The sequence below is a fragment of the Athene noctua genome, chromosome 36, assembly GCF_965140245.1.
Source record: "Athene noctua chromosome 36, bAthNoc1.hap1.1, whole genome shotgun sequence".
NCBI classification, from domain to species: domain Eukaryota; kingdom Metazoa; phylum Chordata; class Aves; order Strigiformes; family Strigidae; genus Athene; species Athene noctua.
In genome coordinates this window covers 905083-928561 of record NC_134072.1, presented here as the reverse complement: position 1 = coordinate 928561, position 23479 = coordinate 905083, and the positions used below count along the sequence as shown (strand labels likewise).

Below are 23479 nucleotides of genomic sequence, written 5' to 3'. Positions count from 1 at the left end.
TGTGTCCCCAAAATGGCGCCATGTGTCCCAAAATGGCGCCGTGTGTCCCCAAAATGGCGCCGTGTCCCAAAATGGCGCCGTGTGACCCCAAAATGGCGCCGTGTCCCCCCAAAATGGCGCCGTGCGCCCCCAAAATGGCGCCGTGTCCCCCCGAAATGGCGCCGTGTGTCCCCAAAATGGCGCCGTGTGTCAGTGCTCCCAGTTTCCCCATCACTCCCAGTGTTCCCAGTTCCCCATCGCTCCCATCACTTCCAGTTTCCCCATTGCTCCCAGTTTCCCCATCACTCTCAGTGTTCCCAGTTTCCCCATCTCTCCCATCCCTCCCAGTTTCCCCATCCCTCCCAGTGCTCCCAGTCTCCCCATCCCTCCCATCCCTCCCAGTCTCCCCAATCCCTCCCAGTGCTCCCAGTTCCCCATCCCATCCCTCCCAGTCTCCCCACCCCTCCCATCCCACCCCTCCCAGTCCCCCCAGTCCCTCCCAGCGCTCCCAGTCCGCAGCAGCACTCGGGGCCGGGGGGTTTATTGGGGGGCGGCGAGGCGGGCGCAGGCGCGGGGGGCGACGCCGCCGTAGGCGCGGTAGCGGTGGTTGAGGCGCCGGCGGCCGTGCAGGCCGTAGCGGGTGCTGAGGGCGCCCTGCGGCGCCGCCACCCCGAAGAAGACGGCGCGGACGCGGGCGTGGAGCAGCGCCATGGCGCAGAGCGCGCACGGCTCCCGCGTCAGGTACACGTCGCACCCCGCGCACAGGTACGGCGCCGCGCCGCCATCTTGGCCCCGCGCCGCCGCCGCGCCGCCATCTCGTCCCCGCGCCGCCGCCCGCCGCCGCCGCCGCGCCACGGCGCCCAGGCAGGCGATGGCGGCGTGGGCCAGCGGGTGGCGGCGGCCCCGCGCGTCCCGCGCCACGGCCAGCACCCGCCCGGCGGCGTCCACCGCCACCGCGCCCGCCCGCGGGGACCCGCCGCCCCGCGCCGCCGCCGCCACCGCCAGCGCCATGGCGGCCGCCGCCGCCGCCGCCGCCTCCGGGGACAGGACGGGCGGCGGGGGCGCGACGCCGCGCCGCGTCCAGGGCCACAAACCGGCCGCCAGCGCCGCCGCCGCCTCCGCCGGGTCCCGCGGGGGACGCGCCGGGACGGGGACGCGGAACGGGGCGCCCAGCCCCCGCGGGGACACGCCCGGGCCCAGCAGCACCCGCAGCGGCGGCAGCGGCGGCGCGGCCCCGGGGGTGGCGTCGGGGACCCCAAAGGTCACGGCGACACGGCTGGCCGCAGCGTGCGGGGGGACGTGGGCGACGGGTCCCGTCCCGGGGCTCCTGGTGACACAGGTGACATCGTCAGTGACATCGTCGGTGACACCAGTGACATCATCAGTGACATCGTCAATGGCATCATCAGGGATGTCATCGGGGACCCCAAAGGTCACGGCGACACGGCTGGCCCCAGGGTTTGGGGGGACGTGGGTGACATGTCCAGACCCGGGGCTCCCGGTGACACCAGTGACATCATTGGTGACATCACCAGTGACATAATCAGTGACACCGGTGACATCATCAATGACATCATCAGTGACCTCATCAGCGATGTCATTGGGGACCCCAAAGGTCACGGTGACACAACTGGCCACAGGGTTTGGGGGGACATGGGTGACATGTCCTGTCCCAGGGCTCCTGGTGACATCAATGACATCATGGGTGACACCATCAGTGACACCGGTGACATCAATGACATCATCAGTGATGTCACCAGTGACATCATTGGGGACCCCAAAGGTCACAGCGACACAGCTGGCCCCAGGGTTTGGGGGGACGTGGGTGACATGTCCAGACCTGGGGCTCCCGGTGACATCATCGGTGACATCATCGGTGACACTGGTGACATCACTGGGGTCCCCAAAGGCCGCGGTGACACAGCTGCTCACAGGGGTTGTGGTGACATCATTGGTGACCTCATCGGTGACATCATCAGTGACATCATCGGTGACGTCATCGGTGACATCGTCGGCTCCTGCACCCGCAGTGACACTCGTGTCCCCACCAGCTGGGACAGCCCCAGCACTCCCCAGTGCTCCCAGTATCCCCCCCCAGTGCTCCCACAATCCCCCCCCAGTCCTCCAGTATCTGCCCCCAGTTGTCCCAGTGCCCCTCCACAGACGCGCCAGTGTCCCCAGTATCCCCCCCACAGCTCTCCCAGTGCTCCCAGCACCCTCCCAGTACCCCCAGTATCTCCCCCGCAGCTCTCGCAGCACCCTCCCAGTGCACCCAGTGTGCACCCAGCACCCTCCCAGTGCACCCAGTGTGCACCCAGTACCCTCCCAGAGCCCCCCCGGTGCTTCCAGCACACTCCCAGTGCCCCCCCAGTGCCCCCAGCACCCTCCCAGTATCCCCAGTATCCCTCCCACAGCTCTGCCAGCACCCCCAGCACCCTTCCAGTGCCCCCAGTATCCCTCCCAGTGCCCCCCCAGTGCTCCCAGTGCCCCTCCCAGTGCCCTCAGCACCCACCCAGTGCCCCCCCAGTATCCCTCCCAGTGACCCCCCAGTGCTCCCAGTGCCCCCCCAGTGCCCCTAGTATCCCTCCCAGTGCTCCCCCAGTGCTCCTAGTGCCCCTCCAGCGCCACCAGCACCCTCCCAGTGCCCCCAGTATCCCTCCCAGTGCCCCCCCAGTGCCCCCAGCACCCTCCCAGTGCCCCCAGCACCCTCCCAGTGCCCCCAGTATCCCTCCCAGTGCCCCCCCAGTGCCCCCAGCACCCTCCCAGTGCCCCCAGCACCCTCCCAGTGCCCCCAGTATCCCTCCCAGCGCCCTCCCAGTGCCCCCAGCATCCCTCCCACGGCTCTCCCAGCGCCCCCCCCGCGCCGGTACCGTGCCGGGGGGGTCCCAGCTGACTCTCGAGGCAGAGCAGGAGCGCGGCCCCCCCCGGCCCCGCCCCCCCCCGCACCCTCTTGAGGTGGGGCAGGTGGGGGAGGGGCCGGCTGCGCCCCAGCTCCCGCAGCAGCCGCTGGGTCTCCCCCCGCAGCACCAGGGGGGCCGCGACCCCCCCCAGCACGCGCAGGGGCCCCCCCTCCCCCTCCCACGGCACCGACCAGGGGGGGGGCTCCGCCTCGGGGGGGGGGCGGCACCCCCCGGCATCGCCCGCGGCGTCTGGGGGGGGCTCCATCGCTCTGGGGGGGCGGGGGGGGGTTAGGGGGGGCTGGGGGGTTCCCCCAGAGTGACCCCCCCCAGTGACCCCCCCCAGAGTGACCCCCCAGAGTGACCCCCCCAGTGACCCTCCCCGAGTGACCCCCCCCCAGAGTGACCCCCCCCCAGTGACCCCCCCAGAGTGACCCCCCCAGTGACCCTCCCCAGTGACCCCCCCAGAGTGACCCCCCCAGAGTGACCCCCCCCACAGGGCCCCCCCCCAAGACCCCTCCCCATAGCGCCCCCCCCATAGTCCCCCCATTTCTAGGGCCCCCCCCCAAGGACCCCCCCACCCTATAGGCCCCCCCACGCCCCCCCCCCCCACAATAGCGACCCCCCCGGGGCCCCCCCAAATTAAATCCCCCCATAGCGACCCCCCCAGTATTGAGGCCCCTATAGGGCCCCCCCCCCACGGGGCCCCCCCACGGGGCCCCCCCCCAAGACCCCCCCCCATAGTCCCCCCATTTCTAGGCCCCCCCCGGACCCGCCCCCACAACAGCGACCCCCCCGGGGCCCCCCCATATCCCCGGGCCCCCCCAAACCCCCCCCCGGGCCCCCCCCGCGGCGCCGCGACCCCGCGCTGACCCCTGACCCCCCCCCGCTGACCCCCCGGCCGCCCCTCACCGGCCGCCGCCGCCGCTTCGGCCCCGCCCCCGCGCGCTCATTGGTCAGCGCGGCTCAGGCGGAAGTGGAGGGGCGGGGCCCGACGGCCGGAACCAGCGAGACGGGCGGGGGCGGGCAGAGCGTCCCCTGGCGGCGGGGAGGGGCGCGCCGCTGCGCACCCGCCGCCCAGCGGGCACCAGTAGGCACCAGTATGCACCAGTATGTACCAGTATGGCATCAGTAAGAACAGGTATGCACCAGTAGGAAGCAGTAAGCACCAGTATGCACCAGTATGGCACCAGTAAGAACACGTATGCACCAGTATGCACCAGTAGGATCCAGTATGCTCCAGTAGGCACCAGTAGGAACCAGTATGCACCAGTAGGATCCAGTATGCTCCAGTAGGCACCAGTAGGAACCAGTATGCACCAGTATGGCACCAGTAAGAACATGTACGCGCCAGTAGGCACCAGTAGGCACCAGTATGGCACCCGTAGGAACCAGTAAGCACCAGTATGCACCAATAAGAACCAGTAGGCACCAGTAAGAACAGGTATGCACCAGTAGGAACCAGTAGGCACCAGTATGGCACCAGTATGCACCAGTAAACACCAGTATGCACCAGTAGGAACCTGTATGCACCAGTATGGCACCAGTAAGAACAGGTATGCACCAGTAGGACACCAGTATGCACCAGTAGGACACCAGCATGCACCAGTACAGAGGAGTAGGACACCAGTAGGCACCAGTATGGCACCAGTAGGACACCAGTATGCACCAGTACAGAGGAGCAGCACACCAGTAGGCACCAATAAGAACCAGTAGGCACCAGTATGGCACCAGCAGGGCAGCAACTGGGACCAGTAAGCACCAGTGGGGCACCAGTGAGTGTCAATAAAGCACAAGTAGGCACCAGTAGGAACCAGTATGCACCAGTAAGGCAGCAGTAGGCACCAGTAGGAACCAGTAGGAACCAGTAAGGCACCGGTAGGCACCAGTAGGAACCAGTAGGCACCAGTATGCACTAGTATGGCACCAGTAAGAACCGGTATGCACCAGTAGGGCAGCAGTGTGCACCAGTAAACACCAGTAGGCACCAGTATGCACCAGTAGACACCAGTAGGGACCAGTAAACACCAGTATGCACCAATAAGAACCAGCAGGCACCAGTATGCACCAATATGGCACCAGTATGGCACCAGTAAGAATCGATATGCACCGGTAGGGCACCAGTAGGGCAGCAACTGGGACCAGTAAGCACCAGTGGGGCACCAGTGAGTGTCAATAAAGCACAAGTAGGCACCAGTAGGAACCAGTATGCACCAGCAGGGCACCAGTAGGCACCAATAGGAACCAGTAGGGAGAAGTAGGACACCAGTATGCACCAGTACAGAGGAGTAGGACACCAGTAGGCACCAGTAGGGGTCAGTAGGACACCAGTAGGATGGTGGCAGGCACCAGTTTGAACCAGTCTGCACCAGCAGAGAGCAGTAAGACACCAGTAGGACACCAGCAGCGTCCCAGTAGACACCAGTTTACAGCAGTAAGATAACAATGTACACCAGTAAGGACCAGTAGCGATCAGTAGGGCACCAGTTGGCACCAGTAAGACACCAGTTGGCACCAGTAGGGACCAGTGGGCAGCACCTGCCCAGCCCTGTCCCTTCGCAGGGGTGCCACTGGGAGCAGACTGGGAGCACTGGGAGGGTACTGGGAGGAGACTGGGAGCACTGGGGGAGCACTGGGAGGATGCTGTGGGGCCAGAGGGATACTGGGAAGATACTGGGTGCAATGGGAGGACACTGGGAGTCTACTGGGAGCACTGGGGGCTTACTGGGAGGCTACTGGGAGCACTGGGGGGCCACTGGGGGGATGCTGTGGGGGAAGGGGGATACTGGGAAGATACTGGGTGGATACTGGGGGTTACTGGGAAGATACTGGGAGCACTGGGAGGACACTGGGGTGTTCCTGGGAGCACTGGGAGGGCACTGGGGGGTTACTGGGAGCACTGGGAGGGCACTGGGGGGTTACTGAGAGTCACTGGGGGGTTACTGGGAGCACTGGGAGAGCACTGGGAGGACAATGGGGTGTTATTGAAAGCACTGGGAGGGCACTGGGGGGGCGCTGGGAGGTTACTGGGAGCACTGGGAGGACACTGGGGGGTTACTGGGAGCACTGGGAGGGCACTGGGGGGCACTGGGAGGTTACTGGGAGCACTGGGATGGCACTGGGAGGACACTGGGAGGGTACTGGGAGCACTGGGAGGACACTGTGGGGTTACTGGGAGCACTGGGAGGACACTGGGAGGACACTGGGAGGTTACTGGGAGCACTGGGAGGGCACTGGGGGGTTACTGGGAGCACTGGGAGGACACTGGGAGGACACTGGGAGGTTACTGGGAGCACTGGGAGGGCACTGGGGGGTTACTGGGAGCACTGGGAGGGCACTGGGAGGGCACTGGGGGGCACTGGGAGGTTACTGGGAGCACTGGGAGGACACTGGGAGGACACTGGGAGGGTACTGGGAGCGCTGGGAGGACACTGGGGGGTTACTGGGAGGTTACTGGGAGCACTGGGGGGCACTGGTTGCAGCCGTTGGTGTGTTCGGGTGTTCCGGGGTCAGGCGGTGTGGGCGTGGCTGGGCGGTGTGGGCGTGTCCAGGCGGTGTGGGCGTGGCCGGGCGGTGTGGGCGTGTCCAGGCGGTGTGGGCGTGGCCGGGCGGTGTGGGCGTGTCCAGGCGGTGTGGGCGTGGCCGGGCGGTGTGGGCGTGTCCGGGCGGTGTGGGCGTGTCCAGGCGGTGTGGGCGGGGCCGGGCGGTGTGGGCGTGGCCGGGTGGTGTGGGCGTGTCCAGGCGGTGTGGGCGTGGCCGGGCGGTGTGGGCGTGTCCGGGCGGTGTGGGCGTGTCCAGGCGGTGTGGGCGTGGCCGGGCGGTGTGGGCGTGGCCGGGCGGTGTGGGCGTGTCCAGGCGGTGTGGGCGTGGCCGGGCGGTGTGGGCGTGGCCGGGCGGTGTGGGCGTGGCGCTCACACGTAGACGTTCCGCCCGTATTTGTCCCCCAGGCTGGGGGCGCTGGGGGGAGGGGCGGCAGTGAGGGGGGAGGGGCGGCGGTGTGGGGGGGGAGGGGCACCCCGCCCCTCCCCCACAGGACAAGGGGGGGGGGAGGGGAGGGGCGGGAGGGTGGGGGAGGGGCGCGGGGGAGGGGTCGCTCACCGGGGGCGCTCGGGGGGGCCCCGGGCGGCGGCCAGCAGCGCCCCTCCCCCCACTCCGGCCAGCGCCCCTCCCCCCGCCGCCAGCATCAGCCCCGGGCCCGGCTCGTACCTGGGGGAGGGGCGGGGGGCGGGGCGTCACCCCACCCCCACCCGCACACACACCCCTCCCCCCGCTCGACCCCCCTACCAGTGCCTGCCCCGCCCCCCGGTGCCCCACGGCCCCACCCACAACCCCACGGCCCCGCCCACAACCCCACGGCCCCACCCACAACCCCATAGCCCCGCCCACAGCCCCACGGCCCCGCCCACAACCCCACGGCCCCGCCCACAGCCCCACGGCCCCACCCACAACCCCATAGCCCCGCCCACAGCCCCACCCACAACCCCATAGCCCCGCCCACAACCCTCAAACACACAGCCCCGCCCACAATCCCCACAGACCCGCCCACAACCGTATGGCCCCGCCCCACTGCCCCACGGCCCCGCCCACAGCCCCACAGCCCCGCCCACAGCCCCATAGCTCCACCCACAGCCCCACGGCCCCGCCCATCACCCCTTACCCCACCCACAAGCCCCAAGCTCCACCCACAACCCACAGAGCCCCGCCCCATCCCCCTTGCCCCATAGCCCCACACGGCCCCCGTAGCCCCGCCCCAGCCCCGCGGCCCCGCCCCGCGGCCCCGCCCACCGGACGCCGCCATGTTGGGGGTCGAAGAACTCCCGGGTGACGGCGGCAGCGAACCAGGAGGCGGCGGCCAGAGCCCCCAGGGCTGGGGGAGAGAGCGCTGACCCACGGCGCCCCACGGCGCCCCACAGCGACCCACAGCGACCCACAGAGACCCATAGTGACCCATAGCGACCCATAGAGACCCACAGCCTGACCCACAGAGACCCACAGCGCCCCACGGCGCCCCACAGAGACCCACAGAGACCCATAGAGACCCATAGAGACCCATAGCAACCCACAGCGACCCACGGCGACCCATAGCGACCCATAGAGACCCACAGCCTGACCCACAGAGACCCACAGTGACCCATAGAGACCCACAGAGACCCACAGCAACCCACAGAGACCCACAGAGACCCATAGAGACCCATAGAGACCCATAGCCTGACCCACGGTGCCCCACGGCAACCCATGGTGACCCACAGCAACCCATAGAGACTCATAGAGACCCACAGCCTGACCCACAGTGACCCACAGAGACCCACCGCGACCCACAACCTGACCCACAGCGACCCACAGCAATCCACGGCGACCCATAGAGACCCACAGAGACCCACAGCAACCCATAGAGACCCATAGCCTGACCCACAGCGACCCATAGAGACCCACAGAGACCCATAGTGACCCACGGCGACCCACAGCCTGACCCACAGCACCTCACCGCACCCCATAGCGCCCCATAGTGACCCACAGCGACCCACAGTGACCCATAGCGCCCCATTGACCCCCCCCAGCACCCCAGAGCGCCCCATAGAGCCCCCACTGACCCCCACAGCGCCTCACAGCACCCCACAGTGACCCATAGCCGCCCCATAGCGCCCCACAGCGCCCCACAGCGCCCCATAGAACCCCCATAGCCCCCATAGCACCCCAGCACCCCATAGCACCCCGCAGTGCCCCCCAGCCCCCCCATAGCACCCCATGGTGCCCCATAGCCCCCCATAGCCCCCCCATAACCTCCCATAGCCGCCCATAACTCCCCATGGCCCCCCCACAGCCCCCCCTGGTGCCCTATAGCACCCCATAGCCCCCCCATAGCGACCCATAGCGCCCCATAGCACCCCATAGCACCCCATAGCGCCCCATAGCCCCCCCATAGCAACCTATAGCCCCCCCATAACCCCCCCATCCCCCCCATAGCCCCCCCACAGCCCCCCCTGGTGCCCTATAGCGCCCCATAGTGCCCCACGGCCCCCCCATAGCGCCCCATAGCGCCCCACAGCCCCCCCCATAGCCCCCCCACAGTCCCCCCGGTGCCCTATAGCGCCCCACAGCCCCCCCATAGCACCCCATAGCGCCCCATAGCGCCCCACAGCGCCCCACAGCCCCCCCCAACAACCCCCCAACCCCCCCATAGCCCCCCCACAGTCCCCCCGGTGCCCTATAGCGCCCCACAGCCCCCCCACAGCACCCCATAGCGCCCCATAGCGCCCCATAGCCCCCCCAACAACCCCCCAGCGCCCCCATAACCCCCTCATAACCCCCCCATAGCCCCCCCCACACCCCCCCCCGGTGCCCTATAGCGCCCCATAGCGCCCCACAGCCCCCCCAAACCCCCCCATGGCCCCCCCCATGGCCCCCCCTAGCCCCCCCTGGTGCCCTATAGCACCCCATAGCGCCCCATAGCCCCCCCCAACAACCCCCAGCTCCCCCATAACCCCCTCATAACCCCCCCATAGCCCCCCCCACCCCCCCCCCGGTGCCCTATAGCGCCCCACAGCCCCCCCAAACCCCCCCCATGGCCCCCCCCAGCCCCCCCGTACCTGCCAGCAGCAGGAGGGCCCCCCCCGCCGCCCGGGCGCGTCTCCGGGTGCCCGCGGCCCCCCCCAGCACCACCCCCAGCGCCCCCAAAGTCGCCGCCGTCACCGCCAGCGCGCGGCTGCCCTGCAGGTACCCTGGGGGGGGCGGGGGGGGGTCAGGGGACACCCCCCAGCTGGGCCCTGGGGGAGGGGCACCCCCATAGAGCACCCCCACCCCCCCCCCCCCCGGGAGGCAGGAGTCACCCCCCGGCCCCCCCCTTATCCCCCTGCCCCCCCATGTGCCCCCCCGCCCCCAAGATCCCCCCCGGCCCCCCCCATTGTCCCACGTCCCCCGTGTCCCCCCCCCGTCCCCCCAACCCCCCCATATCCCCCCATCCCCTCCACGTGCCCCCACCCCCCGTGTCCCCCCCCAGCCCCCCCATAACACCCCCTCCTGCCCCCCATGTCCCCCCCCAGCCCCCCAACCCCCCTCCCAGCCCCCCCCAGCCCCCCATGTCTCCCCCCGTGTCCCCCCCCCACACCCATCCACCCCCCTGCCCCCCAGATCCCTCATGTCCCCCCCACACCCCCCATGTCCCCCCCCAGCCCCCCGACCCCCCCATGTCCCCTCATCCCCCCCATATCCCCCCCATGTCCCCCCCCCTACATCCCCAAACCCCCTCCCGGTGCCCCCCCACACCCCCATGTCCCCCCCAGCCCCCCATGTCCCCCCCCCACATCCCCCAAACCCCCCCTCCCAGCCCCCCCCGTGTCCCCCCATGTCCCCCCCACACCTCCCATGTCCCCCCCCAGCCCCCCATATCCCCCCCCCAGCTCCCCCTCGTCCCCTCATCCCCCCCATGTCCCCCCCCCCACATCCCCCAAACCCCCTCCCGGTGCCCCCCCACACCCCCCATGTCTCCCCCCAGCCCCCCAACCCCCCTCCCAGCCCCCCATATCCCCCCCCGTGTCCCCCCATATCCCCCCCCAGCCCCCCCGTGTCCCCCCATGTCCCCCCCACACCTCCCATGTCCCCCCCCAGCCCCCCATATCCCCCCCCCAGCCCCCCCGTGTCCCCCCATGGCCCCCCCACACCTCCCATGTCCCCCCCCAGCCCCCCATATCCCCCCCCCAACCCCCCCATGTCCCCTCATCCCCCCCCATGTCCCCCCCCCCAATCCCCCAACCCCCCTCCCGGTGCCCCCCACACCCCCCATATCCCCCCCCAGCCCCCCCCCATTACCCGTGCCCCCCCCGCGCCCCCCCGCACCGGGCAGGGTGATGAGGGAGACGAGGGGGACGCAGGACGTGACCCCGCTGGCGTCGGTGGCGCAGTCGCTCCAGAGCCCGCGGGTGACGGTGACGGTGGCCACGGCCGTGGCCTGTCCCCCCGCCAGCCCCCACGCGCCGTGGGGCAGCGAGGCCACCAGCAGCCCCCACCCCGCGGCCCCCAGGGCCACCCCCAGGGTCACCCCCCAGCCCCCGCCCGGGCACATCGCGGGGGGGCGCGGGGGGACACGCCGCTGGCACTCGGGGGCCGCGGGGTGGCCTTAAGAAAGGGGGGGGGGGGGTGTGACAGGGGTGGGGACACCCCCCCTCCCCTCCCCCCACCCCCCCCTCCACCCCCCCTCCAGGAAGGAACCAGGTGGCCGGCGCGCCCCTCCCCCCTTCCTGACCCCCCCATCCCCCCCCCCCCCCCCCCCCGCTGCCCCTTTCCTGTTGACACCAACTTGGGGGGGGGGAGTTGGGGGGCGCCGGGCTCTGCCGTGGGGCTGGAACCCGCCGGGGGGACCCGGGGGCTACTTGGGGGGCGCAAAGGTGTGGGGGGCGGCCCCCCCCCCCGGGAAGTGTGGGGCCTCCGCGGGGCCTGGACGGCCCCGGACGCTGCCGTGGGGCTGGAGGCCTCCGTGGGGCCCGGACACTTCTATGGGGCTCAGAGCCCGCTGTGGGGCCGGGAGGCCTCGGTGGGGCAGGGACACCGCTGTGGGGCTGGATATGGGGGGCCCAGAGGCCTCTGTGGGGTGCAGACCCCGCTGTGGGGCGCAGATATGTGGGGCCCACCTGGAATCCCGGGTCCTCTGTGGGGCCCGGACACTTCTATGGGGCCCAGACGCCTCCATGGGGCGCGGAGGCCTCAGTGGGGCCCAAACTCCTGTGGGGCCCAGACACCAGGGTCCTCAGTGGGGCAGGGACACTGCCGTGGGGCTGGACATGGGGCTCCCTTGTGGGGCCCAGATGCTGCCATGGGGCCCAGACACCTCCATGGGGCGCGGAGGCCTCAGTGGGGCGCAGACACCGGGCTCCAAAATGGGGCCTGAACTCCCGCGTCCTCTGTGGGGCCGGACACTTCTATGGGGCTCAGAGCCCGCTGTGGGGCCAGGAGGCCTCGGTGGGGCAGGGACACCGCTGTGGGGCGCAGACACCGGGGTCAAAAAATTGGGCCCAGAGGCCTCTGTGGGGCCCAGGCCCCGCTGTGGGGCGCAGATATGTGGGGCCCACCTGGAATCCCGGGTCCTCTGTGGGGCCCGGACACTTCTATGGGGCCCAGACGCCTCCATGGGGCGCGGAGGCCTCAGTGGGGCGCAGACACCAGGGTCCAAAATGGGGCCTGAACTCCTGCGTCCTCCGTGGGGCCTGGACACTTCTATGGGGCCCAGAGGCCTCCGTGGGGCCCAAACTCTTGTGGGTCTCCTGTGGGGCCCAGCCCCTGGGGTCCAACACGGGGCCTGAACCCCCGGGTCCTCTGTGGGGTCTGGACACCCCCAGTGGGGCCCAGATGCTGCTGTGGGGCCGGGAGGCCTCAGTGGGGCCGGGATGTCACCGTGGGGCCCAGACTTTGCCGTGGGGCTGGGAGGCCTCAGTGGGGCGCAGACACCGGGCTCCAAAATGGGGCCTGAACTCCCGCGTCCTCCGCGGGGCCCAGACCCTTCTATGGGGCTCAGAGCCCGCTGTGGGGCCAGGAGGCCTCAGTGGGGCAGGGACACCGCTGTGGGACGCAGACACCGGGGTCCAAAATGGGGCCCAGAGGCCTCTATCGGGCCCAGACCCCGCTGTGGGGCGCAGATATGTGGGGCCCACCTGGAATCCTTGGTCCTCCGTGGGGCCCGGACACTTCTATGGGGCCCAGACCCTGCCGTGGGGCCCAGACACCTCCATGGGGCGCGGAGGCCTCAGTGGGGCCCAAACTCCTGTGGGGCCCAGACACCAGGGTCCTCAGTGGGGCAGGGACACTGCCGTGGGGCTGGACATGGGGCTCCCTTGTGGGGCCCAGACGCTGCCGTGGGGCCCAGACACCTCCATGGGGCGCGGAGGCCTCAGTGGGGCGCAGACACCGGGCTCCAAAATGGGGCCTGAACTCCCGCGTCCTCTGTGGGGCCGGACGCTTCTATGGGGCTCAGAGCCCGCTGTGGGGCCGGGAGGCCTCAGTGGGGCAGGGACACCGCTGTGGGGCTGGACATGGGGGGCCCAGATGGGGCGCAGACCCCGCTGTGGGGCGCAGATGCCGCCGTGGGGCTGGACGTGGGGGGTCCGCTGTGGGGCCCAGCCCCCGCCGTGGGGCCCGGCCGCTCCGTGGGGCGCAGACACGGTGGGGGTGGGGTGGGTGTGTCCCTGTTCCCCTCCCCCCACCCCCCCCCCCCACCCCCCCTTGGGTGGGGGAGGGGCGGCCGCCGGCATCGGAAATGGGGCAGGAAGGGCCGGGTGGGGGAGGGGCGTTCCCGCCACGCGCCGGACACCCGCGGGAAGGGGGGGGGGAGGGGAGGGGGGGGAGGGGACACACCCGCGGCCTCTGGGGTGGGGGTTGGGCGCCCCTCCCCCCCCCGCCCCTCCCCCCCCCAAGGCAGCCGTGGGGGCGGAACCGAGAGGTTTATTTACAGCGGGGGAGGGGCGGGGGGACACGGGGTCCCCAAGGCACTGGGGGGGAGGGGCCGCGGCGCCGGGGGGTCACCGCGGGGTCACTCGGGGTCACCGTCACGCTGTGGGTCACCACGGTGTCACCACGGTGTCACTTTGTGTCACTGAGGTCGCTGCTGTGACGGTGTCACGACGATGTCACTTTGTGTCACTGTGACGTCACCGTGTCACCGTAACACTGTGGGTCACGACAGTGTCACCACGGTGTCACTTTGTGTCACTGTGAGGTCACTGCTGTGACGGTGTCACCCCGATGTCACTTTGTGTCACTGCGACGTCACCGTGTCACCGTCACGCTGTGGGTCACCACGATGTCACGACGATGTCACTTTGTGTCACCGTGACGTCACCGTGTCACCGTCACGCTGTGGGTCACCGCAACATCACTGTGTCACCGCCATGACGCCGTCACCATGATGTCACCCCAATGTCACTCTGTGTCACCGCGACGTCACCGTGTCACCGTCACAATGTGGGTCACCACGACGTCACTTTGTGTCACTGTGACGTCACCGTGTCACCGTCACAATGTGGGTCACGATGGTGTCACGACGATGTCACTTTGTGTCACTGTGATGTCACCATGTCACCGTCACGCTGTGGGTCACGATGGTGTCACGACGATGTCACTTTGTGTCACTGTGACGTCACCGTGTCACCACCACGATGTGGGTCACGACGATGTCACCACGGTGTCACTTTGTGTCACTATTCACATCACCGCAATGTCACCGTGTCACCGTCACGCTGTGCGTCACAACGTCACCGTGTCACTGTTACGATGTGGGTCACAACGATGTCACTTTGTGTCACTGTGACGTCACCGTGTCACCGTCACGCTGTGGGTCACCGCGATGTCACTGCCACGTCGCTTTGTGTCACTATGCGTGTCACCAAATCGCCACCGCGATGTCACTGTGATGTCACCATATCACCGCCATGACGGTGTCACCGCGATGTCACCGTGTCACCGTCACGCTGTGGGTCACGCTGATGTCACTTTGTGTCACTGTGAGGTCGCTGCCGTGATGGTGTCACCACGATGTCACCCCAATGGCACTTTGTGTCACCGCGATGTCACCGTCACGCTGTGGGTCACCGCGATGTCACTGCGGTGTCACTACTTGTGTCACCGTGACATCACTGTGTCACCGCCATGATGTCACCTTGCCACTGCCGGGACGCTGTCACTGCAATGTCACCGTGTCACCCTGATGTCACCCTGATGTCACCGCCATGACGGTGTCACCGCAACGTCACCGTGTCGCTGTCGCAACGTGAGTCACCGCGCTGTCACTGCGGGGTCACCCTCTGTCACTACTTGTGTCACCACGTTGTCACCGCGATGTCACCGTGTCCCTGTCACGTGGGTCACCGATGCCACCGCGACGTCACTTCGTGTCACCACCACGATGTCACCATCACGACGTGGCTCACCGCAGTGTCACTACTTGTGTCACCGCGACGTCACCGCCCAGGACGGCGTCACCGCGATGTCACCCCAGCGTCACTTTGTGTCACCGTGACGTCACCGTGTCGCTGTCACAACGTGGGTCACCGCAACGTCACCGCGATGTCCCTGCGTGTCACCATGTCGCCGCCACGATGTCACCGTCACAAGGCGGGTCACCGTGCTGCCACCGTGCTGTCCCTTTGTGTCACTATTCACGTCGCCGTGTTGTCACCGTGACGTCACCGTGACGTCACCGCCACGACGGCGTCGCTGCAATGTCACCGTGTCATCACCATGTTGTCACCGCGTTGTCACCTTGACGTCACGTTGGTGTCACCGTGCTGCCGCCATGTTGTCATGTTGATCTCACCTTGATGTCACCGTGATGTCACCGTGATGTCGCCGTTTCGTCACTGTCTTCATCGTCTTGTCACCTTGATGTCACCTTGATGTCACCATGTTGTCACTGTGTTGTCACCTTGACATCACCGTGTTGTCACCTTGGTGTCACCATGTTGTCACCTTGACGTCACCTTGATGTCACCTTGACGTCATCGTGTTGTCACCCTGATGTCACCATGTTGTCACCTTGACGTCACCTTGATGACACCTTGACGTCACCGTGTTGTCACCCCGACGTCACCGTGTTGTCACCGTGTTGTCACCATGTTGTCACCTTGTTGTCACCTTGATGTCAATCACCCTGTTGTCACCCTGATGTCACCTTGACGTCCCCGTGCTGTCACCGCGACGTCACCGTGCCCTCGCTGTGTCCTTGCCCTGTCCTCACCGCGTTGTCCCCTTGACGTCCCCACGTTGTCACCGCGTCGTCCCCGCGATGTCACGGCCCCGCCCCCGCCGTGCCGTCCCCTCCCCCGTCGTCGCCGGTTCGTCCCCTCGATGTCACCTCGACGTCACCGGGGGCAAAGTGGGGGGGGGGGAGGGGAGGGGGGGAAGGGGGGGGGATGGGGGAGGGGCCCCCTCAGTGCCGGGCGCGGGAAATGGCCAATCCCAGCAGCCCGGCCAGCCCGGCCACGCCCAGCGCCACGCCCCCCACGATGGCGGCGCCCAGGAGCCCGTCTGGGGTGGGGGGGGGGAGGGGAGGGGGACACACACACGGGGGGAGGGGGGAGACACAGGACACGCGTCAGAGCTGGGGACACGCCCCCGGCCCCACCCCCACCCCGCGGGGACAAGTGGGGCGCTATGGGGTGCTATGGGGGGGCTATGGGGTGCTATGGGGGATATATGGGGTGCTATGGGGGGGCTATGGGGGGGTCAGGGGGTGTTATGGGGCGCTGTGGGGCGCTGTGGGGTGCTATAGGGCGCTATGGGGGGGCTATAGGGGATCTATGGGGCACTATGGGGGGGCTATGGGGGATATATGGGGTGCTATTGGGGGGGCTATGGGGGGTCAGGGGGTGTTATGGGGCGCTGTGGGGTGCTATAGGCCGCTATAGGGCGGCTATGGGGGATCTATGGGGCACTATGGGGGGGCTCTGGGGGGTCAGGGGGTGCTGTGGGGCGCTGTGGGGCGCTGTGGTGGCAGCGTGGGGCTGTGGGGCGCTGGGGGCCACTGTGAGTTGCGACGGACCACGCTGTGGGTCACACTGTGGGTCCCGCCATGGGTTCCACTGTGGGTCTCTATGGGTCCCTGTGGATCGCTGTGGGTCCCTGTGGGTCTCTGTGGGTCCCTGTGGGTCTCTATGGGTCTCTGTGGGTCCCTGTGGGTCCCTGTGGGTCACTATGGGTCCCGCTATGGGTTCCACTGTGGGTTTCTATGGGTCCCTGTGGGTCCCTGTAGGTCTCTATGGGTCGCTGTGGGTCCCTGTGGGTCTCTATGGGTCCCTGTGGGTCCCTGTGGGTCGCTATGGGTCCCTGTGGGTCCCTGTGGGTCGCTGTGGGTCGCTGTGGGTCCCTGTGGGTCACTATGGGTCCCGCTATGGGTTCCACTGTGGGTCTCTATGGGTCCCTGTGGGTCGCTGTGGGTCGCTGTGGGTCCCGCCGTGGGTCTGACCTCGGCGCATGTGGTGCCGGATCTGCTGCTGCAGGCGCAGCCCCCGCGGGCTCTCGGGCTCCGCCGCCAGGAACCGCCCGACCTGCGCCAGCGCCCGCTCGTACTCCTGGGGGCGGGGCCACGGGGGCGGGGCCACACGGGGCGGGGCCACACGGGGCGGGGCCACACCGGGGAAGGGTCACACGGGGGGCGGGGTGGGGGGAAGACACAGGGAAGACGACAGATGGGGAGGGGCCACAGGGGTGTGGCCAAAGGAGGGGAGGGGCCACACGGGGGGCGGGGCCACACACGGGGGGCGTGGCCACACACGGGGGAGGGGTCACATGGGGGGAGCGGTGGGGGGAGACACAGGGGGAGGGGACAGATGGGGAGGGGCCAAGGGGGCGTGGCCAAGGGAGGGGCCACACGGGGGGGCACACGGGGCGGGGCCATGTGGGGGGCGGGGTCACACAGGGGCAGGGTGGGGGAGACATGGGGGGAGGGGACAGATGGGGCGTGGCCAAGGGGGCGTGGCCAAGGGAGGGGAGGGGCCGCACAAGGCGGGGGCAGGGCGAGCCCGGCAGTGGGGGAGGGGCAGGAACACAGGGGGGAGGAGCCAGACAGGGGGAGGGGCCACACACGGGGGCGTGGCCAGAGGCGGGGGGGGGAGGGGACGCACAGAGACACCCCGTGAGGCGGGTGGGGGAGGGGCCACCTCCGCCCCACCCCCCCCCTCCCCCCCCTTCCCCCCTCCCCCCTCCCCCCCCCGGGGTACCCCTCCCCCTCCCGCCGAGGATTCCCCCCCGGGGTGTCCCCACGCCCCGCCCCCACACGCCCCTCCCCCCCGGCCCCGCCCCCCGGCCCCGCCCCCCGGCCCCGCCCCCGGCCCCGCCCCCACCTTCAGCCGGTAGTTCCCCAGCGCCAGGTAGAAGCTCAGCTCCTGCTGCCCCTCCCCCGGCCCCTGCGGCACCAGCTCTGGGGGGACACGGGGGGGGGCGGGGCCTGCGTCACCCCCCCCAGCGCTGGGGGCGTCCCCTCCCCCCACTGCACCAGGGACCCCCCGTGTCCCCCGTCCCCCCCCCAGCACCGTCACCCCCAGGGCCTCTCCCTCCCCTCCCCCCATTTCACCCCCCGTGACCCCCCCGTGACCCCCCCGTGACCCCCCCGTGACCCCCACTTCACCCCCCTGAACCCCTGACCCCCCCGACCCCCCCTTGCAGCGTCACCCCCATTTTCCTCCCTCCTTCCCCCTATTTCACCCCCGTACCCTTTTTTTCCCCCCGTGACCCCCCCGTGACCCCCATGACCCCCCCGTGACCCCGACGACCCCCCCCGACCCCCCGTACCCCCATCTCACCCCCCTCACCCCCCTGCCCCCCCCTGCAGCACCGTCACCCCCTTTTCCCCCCCGACCCCCCATTTCTCCCCCCTGACCCCCCCATGACCCCCGTGACCCCCGTGACCCCCGTGACCCCCGTGACCCCCCCTGACCCCCATGACCCCCCCGACCCCCATCTCACCCCCCTCACCCCCCCACCCCCTCCCTGCAGCACCATCACCCCCTTTTTCCCCCCCGACCCCCCATTTCTCCCCCCGTGACCCCCCCGTGACCCCCGTGACCCCCCCGTGACCCCCCCGTGACCCCCGTGACCCCCCGTGACCCCCCGTGACCCCCCACCTTGCAGCAGCGTCACCCCCCTGCTGACGTCGTTCCCGTAGCGGCTCCGCACCAGCCCCCCCCCGTACTCCAGCTGGCACCGGGGGGACACGGCCCCGCCCCGCCGCTGCCCCGCCCAGCGCCGCTCCAGGGCCTGCGGGGTCAGGGGTCAGGGGTCAGGGGTCAGCGGGCGGGGCCTGGGGTCAGGGTCTAGGGTCAAGGGGCAGGGCCGGGGGGAGCAGGGAGGGGAGGGGTCAGGGCTCTGAGGTCAGCAGGGTCAGGGGGCGGGGCCTGGGGTCAGCGGGGTCAGGGCCTGGGGTCACCAGGGTCAGGGGGTGGGGCCTGGGGTCAGCGGGGTCAGGGGGCGGGGTCAGGGGGAGGGGCCTGGGGAGCACGGGGTGGGGTCAGGGAGGAGGCGTGGCCTGGGGTCTGCGAGGTTCAGGGGTCAGAGCCCGAGGTCGGGGGTCATGGGGTCAAGGGTCAGAGGTCACCAGAGGTCACAGCCTGGGGTCACCAGGGTCAGGAGGCGGAGCCTGGGGTCAGGGGGCGGGGCCTGGGGGAATCAGAGGGTGAGGTCAAGGGTCAGAGGTCAGCAGGGTCAGGGTCAGTGGGGCGGGGCCTGGGGGATCAGTGGGGTCAGGGGGTGGGGCCTGGTGGATCAGGGGGCGGGGCCAAGGGTCAAGGGAGTGGAGACGGGTGGGGTCAGGGGGTGGAGTTAAGGATCAGGGGTGGGGTCAGGGGTCAGAGGTCAGGAGAGTCAGAAGGCGGGGCCTGGGGGTCAGGGGTCAGCAGGGCCAGGGGGCGGGGCCTGGGGTCAAAGGAGTGGGGTCAGGGGGTGGGGTCAGGGAGCATGGGCGGGGCCTCGGGGTCAAGGGGCGGGGTCAAGGGTCAGAGGAGTGGGGCCAGGGGGTGGAGTTAAGAGCCAGGGGTGGGGCCAGGGGTCAGGGTTAAAGGTCATGGGGTGGGGCCAGGGGTCGGGGGGTTGGGTCAGGGTTAATGGTTGGGGGCGGGGTCAGGGGTCGGGGCGGGGTCAGGGGGGTCAGCGGGGGTGGGGCCGGGGGGGGATGAGGAGACGCTGAGAGCACTGGGGGGAACTGGGAGCTCGGGGGGGGCAAACTGGGGGGATACTGTGGGAACTGGGAGGCACTGGGAGGGCACTGGGGGATATTGGATGGGACTGGGAAGGAACTGGGAGGTACTGGGAGCTCTGGGGGGGGAACTGGGGGAATACTGGAGGGAATTGGGAGGATACTGGGGGCCACTGGGAGCACTGGGAGGACACTAGGAGGTCACTGGGGGCACTGGGAGGGAACTGGGTGGACCATGACAGCACTGGGGATGCACTGGAAGGGCACTGGGGGACACTGGGGGGGCACTGGGAGTAAACTAGGAGGGTACTGGGAAGGGAACTGGGGGGGACTGGGAGGGAACTGGGGGCACTGGAAGGGCACTGGGGGGTACTGGGAGGCACACGGAGGGAATTGGTGGGGAACTGGGGGTTACTGGGGGGCACTGGAAGCACTGGGAAGAAACCAGGAGGGCACTGGGAGCACTCGGGGGGGAACTTGGGGGGATACTGGGGGCACTGGGAGGGAACCGGGAGTACTGGGGGGAACTGGGGGATACTGGGGATCACTGGAGGTCACTGGGCGGCACTGGGAGGGTTACTGGGGGATACAGAGAGCACTGGGAGGGAACTGGTGGTGAACTGGTGGTTAGTGGGGAGCACTGGGGGGAAACTAGGGTGTCACTGGGAGCACTGGGGGGAACTGGGAGGTAATGGGGGTGATACTGGGGGGGCACTAGGAGGGCACTGGGAGCACTGGGAGGGGAACTGAGGGGATATTGGGGGGCACTGGGAAGAAACTGGGAACACTGGGAGGGAACTAGAGGTTACTGGGGGCACTGGGAGGTCACTGGGGGGGCACTGGTTGTTACTGGGGGCACTGGGAGGGAACTGGGAGTGCACTGGGGGATGCTGGGAGGGAACTGGGAGCACTGGGGGAGCACTGGGGAAGCACTGGGAGGTTACTGGGGGATACTGGGGGGCAACTGGTGGGGAACTGGGGGTTAGTGGGGGGGCACTGGGAGTACTGGGGGGAAACTAGGAGGTCGCTGGGAGGGAACTGGCGTGATACTGGAGGGCACTGGGAAAAAACGGGGAGCACTGGGAGGACACTGGGCGTTACTGGGGGACACTGGGAGCGAACTGGGAGCACTGGAAGGGCACTGGGGGTTACTGGGAGCACTGGGAGGGCACTGGGGGTTACTGGGTGACACTGGGAGGGCACTGGGGGATGCTGGAGGGAACTGGGAGAGAACTGGGAGCAATGGGAGGGAACTAGTGGTTACTGGGAGGGCACTGGGGTTTACTGGGGGACACTGGGAGGGAACTGGGAGCGAACTGGGAGCACTGGGAGGGCACTGGAGGTTACTGGGTGACACTGGGAGGGCACTAGGGGATGCTGGGAGGGAACTGGGAGAGAACTGGGAGCACTGGGAGGAAACTAGTTGTTACTGGGAGGACACTGGGAGGGAACTGGGAGCACTGGGAGGGCACTGGGTGTTACTGGGAGCACTGGGAGGGCACTGGGGGTTACTGGGAGACACCAGATGGGCACTGGGGGATGCTGAGAGGGAACTGGGAGCGAACTGGGAGCACTGGGAGGGAACTAGTGGTTACTGGGGGACACTGGGAGGGCACTGGGGGATGCTGGGAGGGAACTGGGAGCACTGGAAGGGCACTGGGGGTTACTGGGGGACACTGGGAGGGCACTGGGGGATGCTAGGAGAGAACTGGGAGAGAACTGGGAGCACTGGGAGGGAACTAGTGGTTACTGGGAGGGCACTGGGGGTTACTGGGGGACACTGGGAGGGCACTGGGGGATGCTAGGAGAGAACTGGGAGAGAACTGGGAGCACTGGGAGGGAACTAGTGGTTACTGGGAAGGCACTGCGGGTTACTGGGGGACACTGGGAGGGAACTGGGAGCGAACTGGGAGCACTGGGAGGAAACTAGTGGTTACTGGGGGACACTGGGAGGGCACTGGGGGATGCTGGGAGGGCACTGGGAGCGAACTGGGAGCACTGGGAGGAAACTAGTGATTACTGGGGGACACTGGGAGGGCACTGGGAGCGAACTGGGAGCACTGGGAGGGAACTAGTGATTACTGGGGGACACTGGGAGTGCACTGGGGGATGCTGGGAGGGCACTGGGAGCGAACTGGGAGCACTGGGAGGAAACTAGTGATTACTGGGGGACACTGGGAGGGCACTGGGAGCGAACTGGGAGCACTGGGAGGGAACTAGTTGTTACTGGGAGGACACTGGGGGTTACTGGGAGCACTGGGAGGACACTGGGGGATGCTCAGAGGGCACTGGGAGCGAACTGGGAGCACTGGGAGGGAACTAGTGGTTACTGGGGGACACTGGGAGGGAACTGGGAGCACTGGGGGCCACTGGGAGCTCCCGTGGGGGCGGGGCCGGGGTCACGGCGAAGGGGTCGTTGTGGGCGGGGCTTGTCTCGGGGGCGTGGCTACGCTATAGGGGGCGGAGCTTGGACCCCAACGGGGGTCCCGGGGCTGGTCGGGGCGTGGTCTAAAAGGGGCGTGGCCACGAGGGGGGTTGTGTGGGGGTATCCGGGAGGGGGGCGTGGCCAGGGCGAGGGGGGCGTGGCCTCACCATCAGCTCCTCCACCGACACGAAGTCATCGAACTCGGGCTCCATCGCACCCGGAAGCGCCGGCGGAAGTGACGTCACGAATGCGCTCCGCCTCCTTCCTCCAGCGCCGGAAGTGACTCATGGCTCCACCCCCCCTCCCGCTCTGATTGGCTTGGATACGCCCCCCTCGGGCTCAGGCCACGCCTCCCCCAGCAACGCCGTTGGCGTTGCTGGGGGAGGCGTGGCCTGAGCCCGAGGGGGCGTGGACAAAACGAGGGGGCGTGGCCAGAGCCTCTTGGCGCCGCAGCACTATTGGGGGGGGGGCCGGGTTTTTGGGGGGGCGGGGGGCTCCCCCCGAGCTCTGGGTCCCCCTTGAGCGATGGGAGGGGGTCCCCGGAAACCCGGGCACCATTTTTTTTGGGGGGGGGACACCCCAGGACACCTGGGTCCCCCAGTTTTTGGGGCCCCCCCCCCAACCTCCTGGGTCCCCCAGTTTGGGGGTGGGACCCCCCCCAGGACAATTGGGTCCCATTTTGTCACCCCCCCGTGACTTCTGGGTCCCCATTTTGGGGGTGAGGGCCCCCCCCAAACACCCAGATCCCCTTTTATACCCCCCCCATCCTCCTGTGTCCCCCATTTTGGGGGTGCGGCCCCCCCCGAACACTCAGATCCGGGATGGGACCCCCACAGAATATTCAGATCCCTTTTTGTGGCCCCCCCCAGACTCCTGGGCCCCCCATTTTTTCGAGGGGGGAGCCCCTAAAGGCACCCCCAGAACACCTGGGTCCCCTTTTTTAGGGACAGGCCCCCCCCAGCCTCCTGTGTCCCCCATTTTCGGCGTGTGCCCCCCCCAGAACCCCCAAATCCCCTTTTATACCCCCCCATCCTCCTGTGTCCCCCATTTTCGGGGTGTGCCCCCCCCAGAACCCCCAAATCCCCTTTTATACCCCCCCATCCTCCTGCGTCCCCCATTTTCGGGGTGTGCCCCCCCCAGAACCCCCAAATCCCCTTTTATACCCCCCCATCCTCCTGTGTCCCCCATTTTCGGGGTGTGCCCCCCCAGAACCCCCAAATCCCCTTTTATACCCCCCCCATCCTCCCGCATCCCCCATTTTCGGGGTGTGTGCCCCCCCCAGAACCCCCAAATCCCCTTTTATACCCCCCCATCCTCCTGCGTCCCCCATTTTCGGGGTGTGCCCCCCCCAGAACCCCCAAATCCCCTTTTATACCCCCCCATCCTCCTGTGTCCCCCATTTTCGGGGTGTGCCCCCCCAGAACCCCCAAATCCCCTTTTATACCCCCCCCATCCTCCCGCATCCCCCATTTTCGGGGTGTGTGCCCCCCCCAGAACCCCCAAATCCCC

General features: G+C 68.7%; 3 protein-coding genes across 5 annotated transcripts; all 3 read right to left on the bottom strand.

Moving 5' to 3' along the window:
• Positions 1-504: 504 nt before the first annotated feature.
• On the bottom strand, positions 505-3848 carry ADAT3 (adenosine deaminase tRNA specific 3). The gene is made up of 5 exons (XM_074930887.1): positions 3789-3848; positions 2850-3148; positions 1820-1997; positions 1003-1660; positions 505-915 (listed from the first exon to the last, which is right to left on the bottom strand). Exons 1-5 carry the CDS (start codon positions 3827-3829, stop codon positions 520-522), a joined length of 1572 nt encoding a protein of 523 aa, XP_074786988.1. The 5' UTR covers positions 3830-3848; the 3' UTR covers positions 505-519.
• Positions 3849-5287: 1439 nt separating this feature from the next.
• CLDN15 (claudin 15) lies at positions 5288-10980 on the bottom strand. The gene is made up of 5 exons (XM_074930928.1): positions 10710-10980; positions 9464-9595; positions 7662-7743; positions 6975-7082; positions 5288-6833 (listed from the first exon to the last, which is right to left on the bottom strand). Exons 1-5 carry the CDS (start codon positions 10933-10935, stop codon positions 6788-6790), a joined length of 594 nt encoding a protein of 197 aa, XP_074787029.1. The 5' UTR covers positions 10936-10980; the 3' UTR covers positions 5288-6787.
• A 2304-nt stretch (positions 10981-13284) lies between these two features.
• Positions 13285-22241, bottom strand: FIS1 (fission, mitochondrial 1). 3 transcript variants are annotated; one of them, XR_012635442.1, is made up of 6 exons: positions 22138-22241; positions 18479-18611; positions 17699-17775; positions 16822-16927; positions 15239-15884; positions 13285-15174 (listed from the first exon to the last, which is right to left on the bottom strand). XR_012635442.1 is itself a non-coding variant. In XM_074930922.1 (5 exons), exons 1-5 carry the CDS (start codon positions 22180-22182, stop codon positions 15787-15789), a joined length of 459 nt encoding a protein of 152 aa, XP_074787023.1. In that variant the 5' UTR covers positions 22183-22241; the 3' UTR covers positions 13285-15786. The 3 variants fall into 3 exon arrangements, 1 of the variants encoding a protein (XP_074787023.1); XR_012635441.1 differs by having other exon boundaries at positions 13285-15491; positions 15595-15884; XM_074930922.1 differs by having other exon boundaries at positions 13285-15884.
• Positions 22242-23479: the final 1238 nt, after the last annotated feature.

Coding starts and splice junctions, on each gene's coding strand:
- CLDN15 (XM_074930928.1), bottom strand. CDS start 10,935: ATGTGCCCGGGCGGGGGCTGGGGGGTGACCCTGGGGGTGGCCCTGGGG. Junction 9,596..10,709: donor CTCCCTCATCACCCTGCCCG/GTGCGGGGGGGC, acceptor CGCCCCCCCCAG/GGTACCTGCAGGGCAGCCGC. Junction 7,744..9,463: donor GGCCCTCCTGCTGCTGGCAG/GTACGGGGGGGC, acceptor TCTCTCCCCCAG/CCCTGGGGGCTCTGGCCGCC.
- FIS1 (XM_074930922.1), bottom strand. CDS start 22,182: ATGGAGCCCGAGTTCGATGACTTCGTGTCGGTGGAGGAGCTGATG. Junction 16,928..17,698: donor TGGGGAACTACCGGCTGAAG/GTGGGGGCGGGG, acceptor CCCCGCCCCCAG/GAGTACGAGCGGGCGCTGGC. Junction 15,885..16,821: donor CCGGCACCACATGCGCCGAG/GTCAGACCCACG, acceptor CCCCCACCCCAG/ACGGGCTCCTGGGCGCCGCC.
- ADAT3 (XM_074930887.1), bottom strand. CDS start 3,829: ATGAGCGCGCGGGGGCGGGGCCGAAGCGGCGGCGGCGGCCG. Junction 3,149..3,788: donor CGAAGCGGCGGCGGCGGCCG/GTGAGGGGCGGC, acceptor CCGCCCCCCCAG/AGCGATGGAGCCCCCCCCAG. Junction 916..1,002: donor CCCCGGAGGCGGCGGCGGCG/GCGGCGGCCGCC, acceptor GTGGACGCCGCC/GGGCGGGTGCTGGCCGTGGC.